Below are 22664 nucleotides of genomic sequence, written 5' to 3' on the forward strand. Positions count from 1 at the left end.
TCTAACCACCAGGCTACCTGCCACCCAATGATATCAGACCAAAACACTCTCTTTTTACAATGTATTCTGCCACAGAACTTGCCGATTGACCATTTGTACTAAAACTAGCCGACCAGTCAGTTGTACCGAGTTCCCAGCAGTAATTGCTGAAGGTCAAATCCTAACTTTCACTTAAGTCATGCATTGATGTCAATGGGAGAATAAGTGAAAATGTGACTTTAAGTGGATGATAGGATTGGCCCCTGAATGACTAGTTGACCTAGATGATCAACCCGGTGTACCAACTAGCTGATGGACCAGTTGTTAGCAGCAGCATTCCGATGTTCCGTTACTCACCCTAAAGAACTCCTTGGTGGAACCAGCATCCAGAGTGCCGTAGGCGATCTCAGTCTGTTTAGCCAGGTCCTCAGCACTCTCTATGGGGGACACCATCCTCTCCACTGTGAGGAAAGCAGCCAAGTTGGCCGTATAGGACGAGATGATGATGAGAGTGAAAAACCACCACACGCCTCCTACTATTCTCCCTGATAGGGACCTGAGAGACAGAGGTAGAGAGAGAGATGTAGAGAGAGGTAGAGAGAGGTAGAGAGAGGTAGAGAGAGGTAGCGCGAGAGAGAGAGAGTTACAGAGAGGTAGAGAGAGAGAGAGAGAGAGGGAGAGGGGTAGAGAGAGGTAGAGAGAGAGAGAGAGAGAGAGGTAGAGAGAGGTAGAGAGAGAGAGATAGAGAGATAGAGTTACAGAGGTAGAGAGAGAGAGAGGGGTAGAGAGAGGTAGAGAGAGAGGTAGAGAGAGAGATAGAGAGAGAGAGAGAGAGAGAGAGAGAGAGGGGTAGAGAGAGGTAGAGAGAGAGAGGTAGAGAGAGGTAGAGAGAGAGAGAGAGGGGGGGGGGGAGAGGGGTAGAGAGAGGTAGAGAGAGAGAGAGAGAGAGGTAGAGAGAGAGAGGTAGAGAGAGAGACAGAGGTAGAGAGAGGTAGAGAGAGAGAGAGATGGAGGGAGAGAGAGAGAGATTTAACATTTTGTACATTTTTATTGTTTATTCCACTTTTGTTCATTATCTACTTCACTTGCTTTGGCAATGTTAACATATGTTTCCCATGCCAATAAAGCCCTTTAATTTGACGTTTTAATTGAATTGAGAGAGAGGTAGAGCAAGAGAGAGGTAGAGAGAGAGGGGGGAGAGAGGTAGAGAGAGGGGGGAGAGAGAAGTAGAGGAGAGATATAGAGAGAGGGAGAGAGCGATAGAAAGAATGAGAAAGGGGGGAGTAAAAGAGAGGTGGAGATACAGAGAGAGAGAGAGAGAGAGAGAGAGAGAGAGGCAGGAAGAGAGAGTGAGATAGTGAGATAGATAAACAGAGAGAAACAAGGAAACAGAGAGAGGAGAAGAGAGGGAGCATTAACAACACATTAGAGAGATGTGCCATTAGCAGAGCTTGTAAACCCACTGCACCTAATGCTACAGACACAGCTCACTGGAACGTCGTCCTTTAAGCCCATAAAAACCTTGGTTAGCCTGGCTTTAAAAACCTAAAGCTGTGTCACTATATTGCAATACAATATTATACTGTGAAACTACCCTGGAGTCCGGGAATATATCACACAACAAGGTGCTGGACTGTAGATGTACAGTTTGCGCTACTGCACAAATGCACCTATCCTGTTACAGTACGACTGACACAGCTCACTGGAGCAGTCTTTTACAGTGGCCTGTTACAGTATGACTGACACAGCTCACTGGAGCAGTCTTTTACAGTGGCCTGTTACAGTATGACTGACACAGCTCACTGGAACACAGTCTTTTACAGTAGACTGTTACAGTATGACTGACACAGCTCACTGGAACACAGTCTTTTACAGTAGACTGTTACAGTATGACTGACACAGCTCACTGGAACACAGTCTTTTACAGTACACTGTTACAGTATGACTGACACAGCTCACTGGAACACAGTCTTTTACAGTAGACTGTTACAGTATGACTGACACAGCTCACTGGAACACAGTCTTTTACAGTAGACTGTTAGAGTATGACTGACACAGCTCACTGGAACACAGTCTTTTACAGTAGACTGTTAGAGTATGACTGACACAGCTCACTGGAACACAGTCTTTTACAGTAGACTGTTACAGTATGACTGACACAGCTCACTGGAACACAGTCTTTTACAGTAGACTGTTACAGTATGACTGACACAGCTCACTGGAACACAGTCTTTTACAGTGGCCTGTTGCAGTATGACTGACACAGCTCACTGGAACACAGTCTTTTACAGTAGACTGTTACAGTATGACTGACACAGCTCACTGGAACACAGTCTTTTACAGTGGCCTGTTACAGTACGACTGACACAGCTCACTGGAACACAGTCTTTTACAGTAGACTGTTACAGTATGACTGACACAGCTCACTGGAACACAGTCTTTTACAGTAGACTGTTACAGTATGACTGACACAGCTCACTGGAACACAGTCTTTTACAGTAGACTGTTACAGTATGACTGACACAGCTCACTGGAACACAGTCTTTTACAGTGGCCTGTTACAGTATGACTGACACAGCTCACTGGAACACAGTCTTTTACAGTAGACTGTTACAGTATGACTGACACAGCTCACTGGAACACAGTCTTTTACAGTAGACTGTTACAGTATGACTGACACAGCTCACTGGAACACAGTCTTTTACAGTAGACTGTTACAGTATGACTGACACAGCTCACTGGAACACAGTCTTTTACAGTAGACTGTTACAGTATGACTGACACAGCTCACTGGAACACAGTCTTTTACAGTGGCCTGTTACAGTATGACTGACACAGCTCACTGGAACACAGTCTTTTACAGTAGACTGTTACAGTATGACTGACACAGCTCACTGGAACACAGTCTTTTACAGTAGACTGTTACAGTATGAATGACACAGCTCACTGGAACACAGTCTTTTACAGTAGACTGTTAGAGTATGACTGACACAGCTCACTGGAACACAGTCTTTTACAGTAGACTGTTACAGTATGACTGACACAGCTCACTGGAACACAGTCTTTTACAGTAGACTGTTACAGTATGACTGACACAGCTCACTGGAACACAGTCTTTTACAGTGGCCTGTTGCAGTATGACTGACACAGCTCACTGGAACACAGTCTTTTACAGTAGACTGTTACAGTATGACTGACACAGCTCACTGGAACACAGTCTTTTACAGTGGCCTGTTACAGTACGACTGACACAGCTCACTGGAACACAGTCTTTTACAGTAGACTGTTACAGTATGACTGACACAGCTCACTGGAACACAGTCTTTTACAGTAGACTGTTACAGTATGACTGACACAGCTCACTGGAACACAGTCTTTTACAGTAGACTGTTACAGTATGACTGACACAGCTCACTGGAACACAGTCTTTTACAGTGGCCTGTTACAGTATGACTGACACAGCTCACTGGAACACAGTCTTTTACAGTAGACTGTTACAGTATGACTGACACAGCTCACTGGAACACAGTCTTTTACAGTAGACTGTTACAGTATGAATGACACAGCTCACTGGAGCACAGTCTTTTACAGTAGACTGTTACAGTATGACTGACACAGCTCACTGGAACAGTCTTTTACAGTAGACTGTTACAGTATGACTGACACAGCTCACTGGAACACAGTCTTTTACAGTAGACTGTTACAGTATGACTGACACAGCTGACTGGAACACAGTCTTTTACAGTAGACTGTTACAGTATGACTGACACAGCTCACTGGAACACAGTCTTTTACAGTAGACTGTTACAGTATGAATGACACAGCTCACTGGAACACAGTCTTTTACAGTAGACTGTTACAGTATGACTGACACAGCTCACTGGAACACAGTCTTTTACAGTAGACTGTTACAGTATGACTGACACAGCTCACTGGAACACAGTCTTTTACAGTAGACTGTTACAGTATGAATGACACAGCTCACTGGAACACAGTCTTTTACAGTAGACTGTTACAGTATGACTGACACAGCTCACTGGAGCACAGTCTTTTACAGTAGACTGTTACAGTATGAATGACACAGCTCACTGGAACACAGTCTTTTACAGTGGCCTGTTACAGTATGACTGACACAGCTCACTGGAACACAGTCTTTTACAGTAGACTGTTACAGTATGACTGACACAGCTCACTGGAACACAGTCTTTTACAGTAGACTGTTACAGTATGACTGACACAGCTCACTGGAACACAGTCTTTTACAGTAGACTGTTACAGTATGACTGACACAGCTCACTGGAACACAGTCTTTTACAGTGGCCTGTTACAGTATGACTGACACAGCTCACTAGTCTCTGACCCTATACACAGTATATCCAACAGTCCATCCAACTTCAACTGAGAAACTGGGAGAATATGTGACATGGTCTTTTAGATATAGATGTCTTAATGATGTCATGTCATCCAGCTGAGTCATCACCAGCAGTGTCTTCTGGGATCAGAAAGTGTATGGTCAACCACACCAGGCCTATAGCATGGGGTTATGTGACCGTATAGACCCAGAGCCATAGCAAAGAAGCATTGATCTTTTGGGCCATGGACATTATATGACCATTTCAGACACAAATGAGCCCAATAGCAGTAATACGTCTGTAATAAGTCCACTGTCGGATGCTGAAGTGCTGAAGCGAAGAACGTAGTGTCAGAGAAAACTCATTGTTTTGGGATGCTTGAACAACCCTCTGACTGATTGACCATAAAGATCTATCTGACTGCTCAGTAGTAATGTTGAACAACATCACTAATGGGCATGGGCATGGTGTATAGCGTGGGAATAAAATACAACTGGCACTCAGACACATGTTTCCATTTGAGTCATTAAGCAGACACTCTTATGCAGAGTGTGGCACCGTGTGTCGTACCGGGTGTCGTACCGGGTGTCGTACCGTGTGTCGTACCGTGTGTCGTACCGGGTGTCGTACCGGGTGTCGTACCGGGTGGCATACCGGGTGTCGTACCGGGTGTCGTACCGGGTGTCGTACCGGGTGTCGTACCGTGTGTCGTACCGTGTGTCGTACCGGGTGTCGTACCGGGTGTCGTACCGTGTGGCGTACCGTGTGTCGTACCGTGTGGCGTACCGGGTGGCGTACCGTGTGTCGAACCGGGTGGCGTACCGTGTGTCGAACCGGGTGGCGTACCATGTGTCGTACCGGGTGTCGTACCGTGTGTCGTACCGTGTGTCGTACCGTGTGGCGTACCGGGTGGCGTACCGTGTGTCGAACCGGGTGTCGTACCGTGTGTCGTACCGTGTGGCGTACCGGGTGGCGTACCGTGTGTCGAACCGGGTGGCGTACCGTGTGTCGAACCGGGTGGCGTACCGTGTGTCGAACCGTGTGGCGTACCGGGTGGCGTACCGTGTGTCGAACCGGGTGTCGTACCGTGTGTCGTACCGTGTGTCGTACCGGGTGGCGTACCGTGTGTCGAACCGGGTGGCGTACCGTGTGTCGAACCGTGTGGCGTACCGGGTGGCATACCGTGTGTCAAACCGGGTGTCGTACCGGGTGGCGTACCGTGTGTCGTACCGGGTGGCGTACCGTGTGTCGAACCGGGTGGCGTACCGTGTGTCGAACCGGGTGTCGTACCGGGTGTCGTACCGGGTGTCGTACCGTGTGTCGTACCGTGTGTCGTACCGGGTGTCGTACCGTGTGTCGTACCGGGTGTCGTACCGGGTGTCGTACCGGGTGTCGTACCGTGTGTCATACCCCGTGTCGTACCGCGTGTCGAACCGGGTGTCGTACCGTGTGTCGTACCGGGTGTCGTACCGGGTGTCGTACCGTGTGTCATACCCCGTGTCGTACCGTGTGTCATACCCCGTGTCATACCCCGTGTCGTACCGCGTGTCGTACCCGCTGCCTCTGATTCCAAAGGTTGCATGTTCAAATCTAGGCATTGAACATTTGAAATCTGGAAGAACTTAGAAATGTAACGTTTGAGAAACATGGATGAACTTCTGATTCTTATTCAAGACTATGAGAGCTGGTAGTGTATTTCTACATCAGATCTACCCCATTATATTTCTACATCAGATCTACCCCATTGTACTGCTAGGTTAGCTTGTGTCCTACCTGGGTGATATCTCACATCCTTGCTGCATGAAGGCTCCCAGCGAGAACCACAGAGAGTTGAAGATGCCAAAGTCGTTGGGAGGATCTGGAGGTGTCTGGGGGTCTTTGGTCTCATCCTGTTCATCCAGGTTCCACTCATAAGGGCTGAAGCGGCTGACCAGGAACAGGACCACACTCACACCGATGTAGGCGAACACGATACACATCCATATCTCATAGGCCAGCGGGTCCAGGAAGGAGAACACCCCTGGTTTAGACTTCTGGGGCTTCTTGATCATGATGGAGATGCCCAGAGACATGAAGGGCTTGGAGAAGTCGATCACTTCCTCACGGACCAGGGTTATGGTGAGAGGTGCCACAGCTATATCTGCTCTCTGGAAACAGGGACACGTAGAGCGGGTTAGTTTGGTTCTGTCTCAGATATGGTTTTTAATCTAGATATTATGCATCATTTGAGGTAGAATAAAATTAAAATAAGTTTGATAAATAAAGGTCCTTACTTAACTTATAAACAGTTTTTGCGAGTTTCTTAAAATATTGGCCTACGGTTGTGCTTTATAGTCTCAAAGCGAACAAAACAAAACAACATGAAGGGAAAGGAAAAGCTTGTTCAGTCTGTACCTCGGGATGATTTTAATCAACACAACAACAACATCCAAGAAATATCCTATATAGAATGAATGCAGTATGTGTAGCATGTGTACTACTATATAGAATGAATGCAGTATGTGTAGCATGTGTACTACTATATAGAATGAATGCAGTATGTGTAGCATGTGTACTACTATATAGAATGAATACAGTATGTGTAGCATGTGTACTACTATATAGAATGAATACAGTATGTGTAGCATGTGTACTACTATATAGAATGAATACAGTATGTGTAGCATGTGTACTACTATATAGAATGAATACAGTATGTGTAGCATGTGTACTACTATATAGAATGAATACAGTATGTGTAGCATGTGTACTACTATATAGAATGCATACAGTATGTGTAGCATGTGTACTACTATATAGAATGAATACAGTATGTGTAGCATGTGTACTACTATATAGAATGAATGCAGTATGTGTAGCATGTGTACTACTATATAGAATGAATACAGTATGTGTAGCATGTGTACTACTATATAGAATGAATACAGTATGTGTAGCATGTGTACTACTATATAGAATGAATACAGTATGTGTAGCATGTGTACTACTATATAGAATGAATACAGTATGTGTAGCATGTGTACTACTATATAGAATGAATACAGTATGTGTAGCATGTGTACTACTATATAGAATGAATACAGTATGTGTAGCATGTGTACTACTATATAGAATGAATACAGTATGTGTAGCATGTGTACTACTATATAGAATTAATACAGTATGTGTAGCATGTGTACTACACTGAGTACAGAGTTTTAACACACACAAGAGATTAGAGAAGAGAGCAGAGAGGGAGAAAAAGGCAAAGATTGAAAGGCAAAACATTTTTTCAAACATTTCATGTTCACCCCCCCCCCCCCCCCAAAAAAAAAAAAAAAAAAAAAAAAAAAAAGATTTCTAGACACAGATTGGCCATAATTAGAAACACATAAATGGGTGTTTGTCAGATGTGAAATGATGTTGCACCCACATGGTGCAGTGTCTACCCCTGTCTAGTTAGTTTAAAGCTTTCTGAATGTGGGAGACTGATTGTGTCTAACCAGAGGGATGCTAAGAACAGACTGGAAACTTTGCAGGAGTACAAATAATAACAAACATTACCCAAATCCATTTCCATTTATCTTTGGTTTATGAAACTCACTGTGAATGTCAATACATCATAACATAATTTGCATATAAATAGCTAATTATAGGTAATAAGTTATTTATTTATAAGGCAGAGGAAAGCAGGGGAAATATCCCCAAAACAAACATATTTCTGTGTCCCAAACGGCAGCCTATTTCCTATAGGCCCTGTCCAAAGTGGTGCACAGGTAGAGAATAGGGTGCCATGTGTGATGTGGGATGCAGCCAAGACATTTCAGGACAAATGAATAATAGTTGCTGGTCATCTTTCTGTAACACAACAGTAAATAACTACACCAGTGTAACTGTTATGTAGGTATGTCTAACAGAACAGCTCTGATTTAAATTACAGCCTTTAAAATGGTGGGAGAAACACAGTAACCCAAGGCTGTGTGAGTAAACCATTCCACTTCAGCATCCCTCCCTCCCTCCCTCCCTCCCTCCCTCCCTCCCTCCCTCCCTCCCTCCCTCCCTCCCTCCCTCCCTCCCTCCCTCCCTCCCTCCCTCCCTGCCTCCCTCCCTGTCTCCCTCCCTGTCTCCCTGTCTCCCTCCCTGTCTTCCTCCCTCCATCCAAGTCTCCCTCCCTCCCTGTCTCCCTCCCTCCCCCTGTCTCCCTCCCCCTGTCTCCCTCCCTCCTTGTCTCCCTCCCTCCCTCCCTGCCTCCCTCCCTGTCTCCCTCCCTGTCTCCCTGTCTCCCTCCCTGCCTCCCTCCCTGCCTCCCTCCCTGTCTCCCTGTCTCCCTCCCTGTCTCCCTCCCTGCCTCCCTACCTGTCTCCCTGTCTCCCTCCCTCCCTCCCTGTCTCCCTCCCTGTCTCCCTCCCTGCCTCCCTCCCTGCCTCCCTCCCTGTCTCCCTCCCTCCCTGTCTCCCTTCCTGTCTGTCTCCCTCCCTCCCTGTCTCCCTCCCTCCCTGTCTCGCTCCCTGCCTCCCTCCATGTCTCCCTCCCTCCTTGTCTCCCTCCCTGTCTCCCTCCCTCCCTCCCTGTCTCCCTCAATGCCTCCCTCCCTGTCTCCCTCCCTCCCTCCCTGTCTCCCTGTCTCCCTCCCTGTCTCCCTTCCTGCCTCCCTCCCTGTCTCCCTCCCTGTCTCCCTCCCTCCCTCCCTCCCCCTGTCTCCCTCCCTGTCTCCCTCCCTCCCTCCCTGTCTCCCTCCCTCCCTCCCTGTCTCCCTCCCTCCCTCCTGTCTCCCTCCCTGTCTCCCTCCCTGTCTCCCTCCCTGCCTCCCTCCCTGCCTCCCTCTCTGTCTCCTTGCCTCCCTCCCTGTCTCCCTCCCTCACTGTCTCCCTCCCTGTCTCCCTCCCTGTCTCCCTCCCTCCCTGTCTCCCTCCCTGTCTCCCTCCCTCCATGTCTCCCTGTCTCCCTCCCTGTCTCCCTCAGTCTCCCTCCCTGCCTCCCTCCCTCACTGCATCCCTCCCTCCCTGTCTCCCTCCCTGTCTCCCTCCCTGCCATCCTCCCATCCTCCCTGCCTCCCTCCCTGCATCCCTCCCTGTCTCCCTCCCTGCCTCCCTCCCTGCCTCCCTCCATCTCCCTCCCTGCCTCCCTCCCTCCCTCCCTGTCTCCCTCCCTGCCTCCCTCCCTGTCTCCCTGTCTCCCTCCCTGTCTCCCTTCCTGCCTCTCTCCCTGTCTCCCTCCCTGTCTCCCTCCCTCCCTGTCTCCCTCCCTTCCTGTCTCCCTCCCTGTCTCCCTTCCTCCCTCCCTCCCTGTCTCCCTCCCTGTCTCCCTCCCTCCCTGTCTCCCTCCCTCCCTCCCTCCCTGTCTCCCTCCCTCCCTGTCTCCCTCCCTGTCTCCCTCCCTCCCTCCCTGTCTCCCTCCCTCCCTCCCTCCCTGTCTCCCTCCCTCCCTCCCTGTCTCCCTCCCTCCCTCCTGTCTCCCTCCCTGTCTCCCTCCCTGTCTCCCTCCCTGCCTCCCTCCCTGCCTCCCTCCCTGTCTCCTTGCCTCCCTCCCTGTCTCCCTCCCTCACTGTCTCCCTCCCTGTCTCCCTCCCTCCCTGTCTCCCTTCCTGTCTCCCTCCCTGTCTCCCTTCCTGTCTCCCTCCCTGTCTCCCTCGCTCCCTGTCTCCCTCCCTCCCTCCCTGTCTCCCTCCCTCCCTGTCTCCCCCTCCCTGTCTCCCTCCCTGTCTCCCTCCCTCCCTCCCTGTCTCCCTCCCTCCCTCCCTGTCTCCCTCCCTCCCTCCCTGTCTCCCTCCCTCCCTCCTGTCTCCCTGTCTCCCTCCCTGTCTCCCTCCCTGTCTCCCTCCCTGCCTCCCTCCCTGCCTCCCTCCCTGTCTCCTTGCCTCCCTCCCTGTCTCCCTCCCTCACTGTCTCCCTCCCTGTCTCCCTCCCTGTCTCCCTCCCTCCCTGTCTCCCTGTCTCCCTCCGTCTCCCTCCCTGCCTCCCTGCCTCCCTCCCTCACTGCATCCCTCCCTCCCTGCATCCCTCCCTGTCTCCCTCCCTGCCATCCTCCCATCCTCCCTGCCTCCCTCCCTGCATCCCTCCCTGTCTCCCTCCCTGCCTCCCTCCCTGCCTCCCTCCATCTCCCTCCCTGCCTCCCTCCCTCCCTCCCATCCTCCGTCTCCCTGCCATCCCTCCATCCCTGTCTCCCTCCCTGCCTCCCTCCCTGCCTCCCTCCCTCCCATCCTCCCTGTCTCCCTCAAATCCCTCCATCCCTGTCTCCCTCCCTGTCTCCCTCCCTGTCTCACTGCCTCCCTCCCTCCCATCCCTCCATCCCTGTCTCCCTCCCTGCCTCCCTCCCTCCCTCCCATCCCTCCATCACTGTCTCCCTCCCTCCCTCCCTGTCTCCCTCCCTCCCTGTCTCCCTCCCATCCCTCCATCCCTGTCTCCCTCCCTGCCATCCTCCCATCCTCCCTGCCTCCCTCCCTGCATCCCTCCCTGTCTCCCTCCCTGCCTCCCTCCCTGCCTCCTTCCCAGCCTCCTACCCTGCCTCCCTCGCTGCCTCCCTCCCTCCCATCCTCCCTGTCTCCCTCCCATCCCTCCATCCCTGTCTCCCTCCCTGTCTCCCTCCCTGTCTTCCTGCCTCCCTCCCATCCCGCAATCCCAGTCTCCCTCCCTGCCTCCCTCCCTGCCTCCCTCCCTCCCTGACTCCCTCCCTGCCTCCCTCCCTCCCATCCTCCCTGTCTCCTTCCAATCCATCCACCCCTGTCTCCCTCCCTGTCTCCCTGCCTCCCTCCCATCCCTCCATCCCTGTCTCCCTCCCTGCCATCCTCCCATCCTCCCCGCCTCCCTCCCTGCATCCCTCCCTGTCTCCCTCCCTGCCTCCCTCCCTGCCTCCCTCCCTGTCTCCTACCCTGCCTCCCTCCCTGCCTCCCTCCCTCCCTCCCATCCTCCCTGTCTCCCTCCCTCCCATCCCTCCATCCCTGTCTCCCTCCCTGTCTCCCTCCCTGTCTTCCTGCCTCCCTCCCATCCCTCCATCCCTGTCTCCCTCCCTGCCATCCTCCCATCCTCCCTGCCTCCCTCCCTGCATCCCTCCCTGTCTCCCTCCCTGCCTCCCTCCCTGCCTCCCTCCCTGTCTACCCTCCCTGACTCCCTCCCTGCCTCCCTCCCTAACATCCTCCCTGTCTCCTTCCAATCCCTCCCTCCCTCCCTCCCTGCCTCCCTCCCTGTCTCCCTCCCTGTCTCCCTGTCTCCCTCCCTGTCTTCCTCCCTCCATCCAAGTCTCCCTCCCTCCCTGTCTCCCTCCCTCCCCCCTGTCTCCCTCCCCCCTGTCTCCCTCCCTCCTTGTCTCCCTCCCTCCCTCCCTGCCTCCCTCCCTGCCTCCCTCCCTGTCTCCCTGTCTCCCTCCCTGCCTCCCTCCCTGCCTCCCTCCCTGTCTCCCTGTCTCCCTCCCTGTCTCCCTCCCTGTCTCCCTCCCTGCCTCCCTACCTGTCTCCCTGTCTCCCTGTCTCCCTCCCTCCCTCCCTGTCTCCCTCCCTGTCTCCCTCCCTGTCTCCCTGTCTCCCTCCCTGCCTCCCTCCCTGCCTCCCTCCCTGTCTCCCTCCCTCCCTGTCTCCCTCCCTCCCTGTCTCCCTTCCTGTCTGTCTCCCTCCCTCCCTGTCTCCCTCCCTCCCTGTCTCGCTCACTGCCTCCCTCCATGTCTCCCTCCCTGTCTCCCTCCCTCCCTGTCTCCCTCAATGCCTCCCTCCCTGTCTCCCTGTCTCCCTCCCTGTCTCCCTTCCTGCCTCCCTCCCTGTCTCCCTCCCTCCCTCCCTGTCTCCCTTCCTGTCTCCCTCCCTGTCTCCCTCCCTGTCTCCCTCCCTGTCTCCCTCCCTCCCTCCCTGTCTCCCTCCCTCCCTCCCTGTCTCCCTCCCTGTCTCCCTCCCTCCCTGTCTCCCTCCCTCCCTCCCTGTCTCCCTCCCTCCCTCCTGTCTCCTTGCCTCCCTCCCTGTCTCCCTCCCTCACTGTCTCCCTCCCTGTCTCCCTCCCTGTCTCCCTCCCTCCCTGTCTCCCTCCCTCCCTGTCTCCCTGTCTCCCTCCCTGTCTCCCTCCGTCTCCCTCCCTCCCTCACTGCATCCCTCCCTCCCTGTCTCCCTCCCTGTCTCCCTCCCTGCCATCCTCCCATCCTCCCTGCCTCCCTCCCTGCATCCCTCCCTGTCTCCCTCCCTGCCTCCCTCCCTGCCTCCCTCCATCTCCCTCCCTGCCTCCCTCCCTCCCTCCCTGTCTCCCTCCCTGCCTCCCTCCCTGTCTCCATGTCTCCCTCCCTGTCTCCCTTCCTGCCTCTCTCCCTGTCTCCCTCCCTGTCTCCCTCCCTCCCTGTCTCCCTTCCTGTCTCCCTCCCTGTCTCCCTTCCTCCCTCCCTCCCTGTCTCCCTCCCTGTCTCCCTCCCTCCCTGTCTCCCTGTCTCCCTCCCACCCTGTCTACCTCCCTCCCTGTCTCCCTCCCTGTCTCCCTCCCTCCCTCCCTCCCTGTCTCCCTCCCTCCCTCCCTCCCTCCCTGTCTCCCTCCCTCCCTCCCTGTCTCCCTCCCTCCCTCCTGTCTCCCTGTATCCCTCCCTGTCTCCCTCCCTGTCTCCCTCCCTGCCTCCCTCCCTGCCTCCCTCCCTGTCTCCTTGCCTCCCTCCCTGTCTCCCTTCCTGTCTCCCTCCCTGTCTCCCTTCCTCCCTCCCCCCTCCCTGTCTCCCTCCCTGTCTCCCTCCCTCCCTGTCTCCCTCCCTCCCTCCCTGTCTAACTCCCTCCCTGTCTACCTCCCTCCCTGTCTCCCTCCCTCCCTGTCTCCCTCCCTCCCTCCCTGTCTCCCTCCCTCCCTGTCTCCCTCCCTCCCTCCTGTCTCCCTGTCTCCCTCCCTGTCTCCCTCCCTGTCTCCCTCCCTGCCTCCCTCCCTGCCTCCCTCCCTGCCTCCCTCCCTGTCTCCTTGCCTCCCTCCCTGTCTCCCTCCCTCCCTGTCTCCCTCCCTCACTGTCTCCCTCCCTGTCTCCCTCCCTGTCTCCCTCCCTCCCTGTCTCCCTCCGTCTCCCTCCCTGCCTCCCTCCCTCACTGCATCCCTCCCTCCCTGCATCCCTCCCTGTCTCCCTCCCTGCCATCCTCCCATCCTCCCTGCCTCCCTCCCTGCATCCCTCCCTGTCTCCCTCCCTGCCTCCCTCCCTGCCTCCCTCCATCTCCCTCCCTGCCTCCCTCCCTCCCTCCCATCCTCCGTCTCCCTGCCATCCCTCCCTCCCTGCCTCCCTCCCTGCCTCCCTCCCTCCCATCCTCCCTGTCTCCCTCAAATCCCTCCATCCTGTCTCCCTCCCTGTCTCCCTCCCTGTCTCACTGCCTCCCTCCCTCCCATCCCTCCATCCCTGTCTCCCTCCCTGCCTCCCTCCCTCCCTCCCATCCCTCCATCACTGTCTCCCTCCCTCCCTGTCTCCCTCCCTCCCTCCCTCCCTGTCTCCCTCCCTGTCTCCCTCCCATCCCTCCATCCCTGTCTCCCTCCCTGCCATCCTCCCATCCTCCCTGCCTCCCTCCCTGCATCCCTCCCTGCCTCCCTCCCTGCCTCCCTCCCTGCCTCCTACCCTGCCTCCCTCGCTGCCTCCCTCCCTCCCATCCTCCCTGTCTCCCTCCCATCCCTCCATCCCTGTCTCCCTCCCTGTCTCCCTCCCTGTCTTCCTGCCTCCCTCCCATCCCGCAATCCCTGTCTCCCTTCCTGCCATCCTCCCATCCTCCCTCCCTCCCTGTCTCCCTCCCTGCCTCCCTCCCTGCCTCCCTGCATCCCTCCTTGTCTCAGTCCCTGCCTCCCTCCCTGCCTCCCTCCCTGTCTACCCTCCCTGACTCCCTCCCTGCCTCCCTCCCTCCCATCCTCCCTGTCTCCTTCCAATCCCTCCATCCCTGTCTCCCTCCCTGTCTCCCTGCCTCCCTCCCATCCCTCCATCCCTGTCTCCCTCGCTGCCATCCTCCCATCCTCCCCGCCTCCCTCCCTGCATCCCTCCCTGTCTCCCTCCCTGCCTCCCTCCCTGCCTCCCTCCCTGTCTCCTACCCTGCCTCCCTCCCTGCCTCCCTCCCTCCCATCCTCCCTGTCTCCCTCCCTCCCATCCCTCCATCCCTGTCTCTCTCCCTGTCTCCCTCCCTGTCTTCCTGCCTCCCTCCCATCCCTCCATCCCTGTCTCCCTTCCTGCCATCCGCCCATCCTCCCTGTCTCCCTCCCTTTATCCCTCCCTGTCTCCCTCCCTGCCTCCCTCCCTGCCTCCCTTCCTGTCTCCCTCCCTGTCTCCCTTCCTCCCTCCCTTCCTCCCTCCCTCCCTGTCTCCCTCCCTCCCTCCCTCCCTGTCTCCCTCCCTCCCTGTCTCCCTCCCTGTCTGTCTCCCTCTCTCCCTCCCTGTCTCCCTCCCTCCCTCCTGTCTCCCTGTCTCCCTCCCTGTCTCCCTCCCTGCCTCCCTCCCTGTCTCCTTGCCTCCCTCCCTGTCTCCCTCCCTGTCTCCCTCCCTCCCTGTCTCCCTCCCTGTCTCCCTGTCTCCCTCCGTCTCCCTCCCTGCCTCCCTGCCTCCCTCCCTCACTGCATCCCTCCCTCCCTGCATCCCTTCCTGTCTCCATCCCTGTCTCCCTCCCTGTCTCCCTCCCTGCCATCCTCCCATCCTCCCTGCCTCCCTCCCTGCATCACTCCCTGTCTCCCTCCCTGCCTCCCTCCCTGCCTCCCTCCATCTCCCTCCCTGCCTCCCTCCCTCCCTCCCTTTCTCCCTGCCATCCCTCCATCCCTGTCTCCCTCCCTGTCTCCCTCCCTGTCTCACTGCCTCCCTCCCTCCCATCCCTCCATCCCTGTCTCCCTCCCTGCCTCCCTCCCTCCCTCCCATCCCTCCATCACTGTCTCCCTCCCTCCCTCCCTGTCTCCCTCCCTCCCTCCCTCCCTGTCTCCCTCCCTGTCTCCCTCCCATCCCTCCATCCCTGTCTCCCTCCCTGCCATCCTCCCATCCTCCCTGCCTCCCTCCCTGCATCCCTCCCTGTCTCCCTCCCTGCCTCCCTCCCTGCCTCCCTCCCTGCCTCCTACCCTGCCTCCCTCGCTGCCTAACCTCCCTCCCATCCTCCCTGTCTCCCTCCCATCCCTCCATCCCTGTCTCCCTCCCTGTCTCCCTCCCTGTCTTCCTGCCTCCCTCCCATCCCGCAATCCCTGTCTCCCTCCCTGCCATCCTCCAATCCTCCCTGCCTCCCTCCCTGTCTCCCCCCCTGCCTCCCTCCCTGACTCCCTCCCTGCCTCCTTCCCTCCCATCCTCCCTGTCTCCCTCCGATCCCTCCATCCCTGTCTCCCTCCCTGCCATCCTCCCATCCTCCCCGCCTCCCTCCCTGCATCCCTCCCTGTCTCCCTCCCTGCCTCCCTCCCTGCCTCCCTCCCTGTCTCCTACCCTGCCTCCCTCCCTGCCTCCCTCCCTCCCTCCCATCCTCCCTGTCTCCCTCCCTCCCATCCCTCCATCCCTGTCTCCCTCCCTGTCTCCCTCCCTGTCTTCCTGCCTCCCTCGCATCCCTCCATCCCTGTCTCCCTCCCTGCCATCCTCCCATCCTCCCTGCCTCCCTCCCTCCCTGCATCCCTCCCTGTCTCCCTCCCTGCCTCCCTCCCTGCCTCCCTCCCTGTCTACCCTCCCTGACGCCCTCCCTGCCTCCCTCCCTCCCATCCTCCCTGTCTCCTTCCAATCCCTCCATCCCTGTCTCCCTCCCTGTCTCCCTGCCTCCCTCCCATCCCTCCATCCCTGTCTCCCTCGCTGCCATCCTCCCATCCTCCCCGCCTCCCTCCCTGCATCCCTCCCTGTCTCCCTCCCTGCCTCCCTCCCTGACTCCCTCCCTGCCTCCCTCCCTCCCATCCTCCCTGTCTCCTTCCAATCCCTCCATCCCTGTCTCCCTCCCTGTCTTCCTGCCTCCCTCCCATCCCTCCATCCCTGTCTCCCTCCCTGCCATCCTCCCATCCTCCCTGCCTCCATCCCTGCATCCCTCCCTGTCTCCCTCCCTGCCTCCCTCCATGTCTCCCTCCCTGCCTCCCTCCCTGCCTCCCTCCCTCCCATCCTCCCTGCCTCCCTCCCATCCCTCCATCCCTGTCTCCCTCCCTGCCATCCTCCCATCCTCCCCGCCTCCCTCCCTGCATCCCTCCCTGTCTCCCTCCCTGCCTCCCTCCCTGCCTCCCTCCCTCCCTCCCATCCTCCCTGTCTCCCTCCCTCCCATCCCTCCATCCCTGTCTCCCTCCCTGTCTCCCTCCCTGTCTTCCTGCCTCCCTCCCATCCCTCCATCCCTGTCTCCCTCCCTGCCATCCTCCCATCCTCCCTGCCTCCCTCCCTGCATCCCTCCCTGCCTCCCTCCCTGCCTCCCTCCCTGCCTCCCTCCCTGTCTACCCTCCCTGACTCCCTCCCTGCCTCCCTCCCTCCCATCCTCCCTGTCTCCTTCCAATCCCTCCATCCCTGTCTCCCTCCCTGTCTCCCTCCCTGCCTCCCTCCCTGTCTCCTACCCTGCCTCCCTCCCTGCCTCCCTCCCTCCCATCCTCCCTGTCTCCCTCCCTCCCATCCCTCCATCCCTGTCTCTCTCCCTGTCTAACCTCCCTGTCTTCCTGCCTCCCTCCCATCCCTCCATCCCTGTCTCCCTCCCTGCCATCCTCCCATCCTCCCTGCCTCCCTCCCTGCATCCCTCCCTGTCTCCCTCCCTGCCTCCCTCCCTGACTCCCTCCCTCCCATCCTCCCTGTCTCCTTCCAATCCCTCCATCCCTGTCTCCCTCCCTGCCTCCCTCCCTGCCTCCCTCCCTCCAATCCTCCCTGTCTCCCTCCCATCCCTCCATCCCTGTCTCCCTCCCTGCCTCCCTCCCATCCTCCCTGTCTCCCTCCCATCCCTCCATCCCTGTCTCCCTCCCTGTCTCCCTCCCTGTCTCCCTCCCTCCCATCCCTCCATCCCTGTCTCCCTCCCTGCCTCCCTCCCTGCCTCCCTCCCTCCCATCCTCCCTGTCTCCCTCCCATCCCTCCATCCCTGTCTCCCTCCCTGTCTCCCTGCCTCCCTCTCTCCCTCCCATCCCTCCATCCCTGTCTCCCTCCCTGTCTCCCTCCCTCCCTGTCTCCCTCCCTCCCATCCTCCCTGTCTCCCTCTCATCCCTCCCTCCATGCCTCCCTCCCTGCCTCCCTCCCTCCCATCCTCCCTGTCTCCCTCCCATCCCTCCCTCCCTGCCTCCCTCCCTGCCTCCCTCCCTCCCTCCCTGTCTCCCTCCCATCCCTCCATCCCTGTCTCCCTCCCTGTCTCCCTCCCTGCCTCCCTCCCTCCCTGTCTCCCTCCCATCCCTCCCTCCCTGTCTCCCTGCCTCCCTCCCTCCCTCCCATCCCATTCACAGCGCCTCCATGCCTGGAAGAGATTAGACAAATGCTTTTGTCATCTACATTGTTATCTCCCAAGCTCCCTGCCTCCCTCCCCCTCCCATCCCTCCCTCCCTGCCTCCCTCCCTGTCTCCCTCACTGCCTCCCTCCCTGCCTCCCTCCCTCCCATCCTCCCTGTCTCCTTCCAATCCCTCCATTCCTGTCTCCCTCCCTGCCTCCCTCCCTGCCTCCCTCCCTCCCATCCTCCCTGTCTCCCTCCCATCCCTCCATCCCTGTCTCCCTCCCTGTCTCCCTGCCTCCCTCCCTCCCATCCCTCCATCCCTGTCTCCCTCCCTGCCTCCCTCCCATCCTCCCTGTCTCCCTCCCATCCCTCCCTCCCTGTCTCCCTCCCTGTCTCCCTCCCTCCCTCCCTCTCATCCCTCCCTCCCTGCCTCCCTCCCTCCCATCCCTCCATCCCTGTCTCCCTCCCTGCCTCCCTCCCTGCCTCCCTCCCATCCTCCCTGTCTCCCTCCCATCCCTCCCTCCCTGTCTCCCTCCCTGCCTCCCTCCCTCCCTGTCTCCCTCCCATCCCTCCATCCCTGTCTCCCTCCCTGTCTCCCTCCCTGTCTCCCTGCCTCCCTCCCTCCCATCCCTCCATCCCTGTCTCCCTCCCTGCCTCCCTCCCTGCCTCCCTCCCATCCTCCCTGTCTCCCTCCCATCCCTCCCTCCCTGTCTCCCTCCCTGTCTCCCTCCCTCCCTCCCTCTCATCCCTCCCTCCCTGTCTCCCTCCCTGTCTCCCTCCCTCCCTGTCTCCCTCCCTGTCTCCCTGCCTCCCTCCCTGCCTCCCATCCCATTCACAGCGCCTCCATGCCTGGAAGAGATGAGACAAATGCTTTTGTCATCTACATTATTATCTCCCTCCCTCACTCCCTCTACATTATTATTATTATTATTATTATTATTATTATTATTATCTCCCAAGCTCCCTTTCATCTTTTTCTCTTATTTTATGTATTTCTTTCTCTCGTTCTTTCTGTCTCTTTCATTCTCTCTTTCTTAATGTCTTTCTTTCTTTCCTCCCCATCATGGCTTTTTACCAAAACACATCCTTGAAAGTGGTGATGGCGCTTTTCTACTATTAAAACGATGGGCTTTCTTTCTTTGTTAAAAAAAACAGCAGTATTCAGACACAAGTTACTGCTGCAGCTTGGGTGTAGCATACGACGCAATGAACCAATCAAACAACAGCATTTGTTTCCAGGCAGTGACTCATGAAGGACAGGTGTTAACCCATTGTGTTTCTACAACAACAACAACTGTGTGGAAGAAGAAAAACGTGATAAAGCAACACGAGGAGAGAAGGGTCAAATGGTGGGGATATACGCCGATAAAACACAATGAGCAGAGCTACAACATAACCTCTTAATCCTAACGGTGTCCGTGGTAACGGTCAATCAATAGAGAAGAGTCAGCCATAAAGAAAGTGTTTCAGAGCATCAGGGATGACCTTTGAAACACAACTAAGATAGTATTAGTTAACTGGTCAGAAGGTCACCCAAATTTAACTCAATCATTAGACTCTCCAGTTATAAATAACCAAACTGAGACATGGTGGATGATGACAGACATATAAAACCACACTGAGACATGGTGGATGATGACAGACATAAATAACCACACTGAGACATGGTGGATGATGACAGACATAAATAACCACACTGAGACACGGTGGATGATGACAGACATAAATAACCACACTGAGACATGGTGGATGATGACAGACATAAATAACCACACTGAGACATGGTGGATGATGACAGACATAAATAACCACACTGAGACACGGTGGATGATGACAGACATAAATAACCACACTGAGACACGGTGGATGATGACAGACATAAATAACCACACTGAGACATGGTGGATGATGACTGGGATAAATAACCACACTGAGACACGGTGGATGATGACAGACATAAATAACCACACTGAGACATGGTGGATGATGACAGACATAAATAACCACACTGAGACACGGTGGATGATGACAGACATAAATAACCACACTGAGACACGGTGGATGATGACAGACATAAATAACCACACTGAGACACGGTGGATGATGACAGACATAAATAACCACACTGAGACACGGTGGATGATGACAGACATAAATAACCACACTGAGACACGGTGGATGATGACAGACATAAATAACCACACTGAGACATGGTGGATGATGACAGACATAAATAACCACACTGAGACATGGTGGATGATGACAGACATAAATAACCACACTGAGACATGGTGGATGATGACAGACATAAATAACCACACTGAGACATGGTGGATGATGACAGGGATAAATAACCACACTGACACACGGTGGATGATGACATACATAAATAACCACACTGACACACGGTGGATGATGACAGACATAAATAACCACACTTACACACGGTGGATGATGACAGACATAAATAACCACACTGAGACATGGTGGATGGACAGACGGGGGGATGGTGATTGGGCCGGGTGTTCTCTCTCCATCTGATGAGAGAATGTGTGTGTGTGTGTGTGTGTGTGTGTGTGTGTGTGTGTGTGTGTGTGTGTGTGTGTGTGTGTGTGTGTGTGTGTGTGTGTGTGTGTGTGTGTGTGTGTGTGTGTGTGTGTGTGTGTGTGTGTGTGTGTGTGTGTGTGTGTGAACGTTTCTCATTCAGAGGATAATTTCCCAGCGTTAGCGAGCCAAACCAGGAAATGACTACATCCCAAATGGCACTCCATTCCCTATATAGTGCACTACCCACAGGGCTCCTTTCAAAAGTAGTGCACTAAGTAGGGAACAGAGCACCATTTGAGATGTAGGCAATCTCTCCCGGCTGATGGTGGTAGAATTGAACAGATGAGGAAACCTAACCCTCATCCATTTTATATACAGCCCTCGGCCCTCCTCCTCCGGAGGGGCGGCAGAAAAGGGGAATCGTTTTGGAGGGTTTGAGGCATTTAACGGGGACTAGTGAGAAATGTAAAAGTGGGATTGAGCACACCAGAAGATACTGAGGTGAGAGGTCAGAGCCCGTATTTGGAAAAATGCTCAGAGTAGGAGTGCCGGTTTAAGATCAGCTTAGCCTTTTAGACCACAGTGGACACAGGCCCAAACCTACATCAGAGAAAGGGGTCCCAAACCTACATCAGAGACAGGAGGCCCAAACCTACATCTGAGACAAGGGGGCCGAAACCTATATCAGAGACAAGGGGCCCAAACCTACATCAGAGACAAGGGGGCCCAAACCTACATCAGAGACAAGGGGGCCCAAACCTACATCAGAGACAAGGGGCCCAAACCTACATCAGAGACAAGGGGCCCAAACCTACATCAGAGACAAGGGGCCCAAACCTACATCAGAGACAAGGGGCCCAAACCTACATCAGAGACAAGGGGGCCCAAACCTACATCAGAGACAAGGGGCCCAAACCTACATCAGAGACAAGGGGGCCCAAACCTACATCAGAGACAGGGGGCCCAAACCTCCATCAGAGACAGGGGGCCCAAACCTACATTAGAGACAAGGGGGCCCAAACCTACATCAGAGACAAGGGGGCCCAAACCTACATCAGAGACAGGGGGCCCAAACCTACATCAGAGACAAGGGGGCCCAAACCTACATCAGAGACAAGGGGCCCAAACCTACATCAGAGACAAGGGGCCCAAACCTACATCAGAGACAAGGGGGCCCAAACCTACATCAGAGACAAGGGGCCCAAACCTACATCAGAGACAAGGGGCCCAAACCTACATCAGAGACAAGGGGCCCAAACCTACATCAGAGACAAGGAAACAAACCTACATCAGAGACAAGGGGCCCAAACCAAATCAGAGACATGGAAACAAACCTACATCAGAGACAAGGGGACAAACCTACATCAGAGACAAGGAAACAAACCTACATCAGAGACAAGGGGCCCAAACCTACATCAGAGACAAGGGGGTCCAAACCGACATTAGAGCACCAGGTGTACTTTATGTCAATAGGAGACTGTAACATAATCAAAGACTAAACACTGTAACATAATCAAAGACTAAAACACTGTAACATAATCAAAGACTAAACACTGTAACATAATCAAAGACTAAACACTGTAACATAATCAAAGACTAAACACTGTTACATAATCAAAGACTAAAACACTGTAACATAATCAAAGACTAAACACTGTAACATAATCAAGGACTAAACACTGTAACATAATCACATTGTTAATAAGACACACCTTTTCTCTTTCAGCTGCTGGTAGTAAATGTTTAAACAAATTCTGCGTCCCAAATGTAACTCCATTCACAAAAGATTGTGCACTTTATAGAGCCCTATGGATCCTGGTCATTAGTAGCACACTATATAAAGCCCTATGGATCCTGGTCATTAGTAGTGTACTATATAGAGCCCTATGGATCCTGGTCATTAGTAGTGTACTATATAGAGCCCTATGGATCCTGGTCATTAGTAGTGTACTATATAGAGCCCTATGGATCCTGGTCATTAGTAGTGTACTATATAGAGCCCTATGGATCCTGGTCATTAGTAGTGTACTATATAGAGCCCTATGGATCCTGGTCATTAGTAGTGTACTATATAGAGCCCTATGGATCCTGGTCATTAGTAGTGTACTATATAGAGCCCTATGGATCCTGGTCATTAGTAGTGTACTATATAGGGAATAAAAATCTATTTGGGACGCATCCTTTGGTGAAGTACCAATGAACATCAGTGAGAGACAAAGAGACTGACTCCACTCACCCCATAGACCAGTTCCCCCACCATCCCGTTCCACGTCTTGGTGTCTGGATCTCGCGCACCGTACTTTCCGTCTGCTACTACTGACAGTTTGTATCTTATCCCCACATGTTTTGCAATTTCGGCAGCTAAATCGACACAGTAGCCTTCATATCTGTCATTCCCCTCCAGATTCATCTGGTGTTTCTTGTACATCACATAAGGGGCTTCCTGTTAATAGTCAGATCACACGCTGGTTTATTGTCACACACACACACACACACACACACACACACAC

The 22664-nt window shown here is 54.8% G+C and overlaps 1 protein-coding gene across 3 annotated transcripts in view; it reads right to left on the bottom strand.

Moving 5' to 3' along the window:
* Nucleotides 1-22664, bottom strand: part of LOC135526714 (glutamate receptor 3) — a 292678-nt gene that overhangs the window by 36506 nt on the left and 233508 nt on the right. For all 3 annotated transcript variants that reach the window (XM_064955313.1, XM_064955311.1, XM_064955312.1), the window contains exons 10-12: nucleotides 22391-22597; nucleotides 6105-6478; nucleotides 337-535 (exon numbers count right to left, since the gene is read on the bottom strand). In XM_064955313.1, the coding sequence (XP_064811385.1) occupies nucleotides 337-535; nucleotides 6105-6478; nucleotides 22391-22597 (780 nt within the window). The remainder of the gene's footprint in view (nucleotides 1-336; nucleotides 536-6104; nucleotides 6479-22390; nucleotides 22598-22664) is intronic.

The sequence above is a fragment of the Oncorhynchus masou genome, chromosome 32 (genome assembly GCF_036934945.1).
Source record: "Oncorhynchus masou masou isolate Uvic2021 chromosome 32, UVic_Omas_1.1, whole genome shotgun sequence".
Taxonomy (NCBI): domain Eukaryota; kingdom Metazoa; phylum Chordata; class Actinopteri; order Salmoniformes; family Salmonidae; genus Oncorhynchus; species Oncorhynchus masou.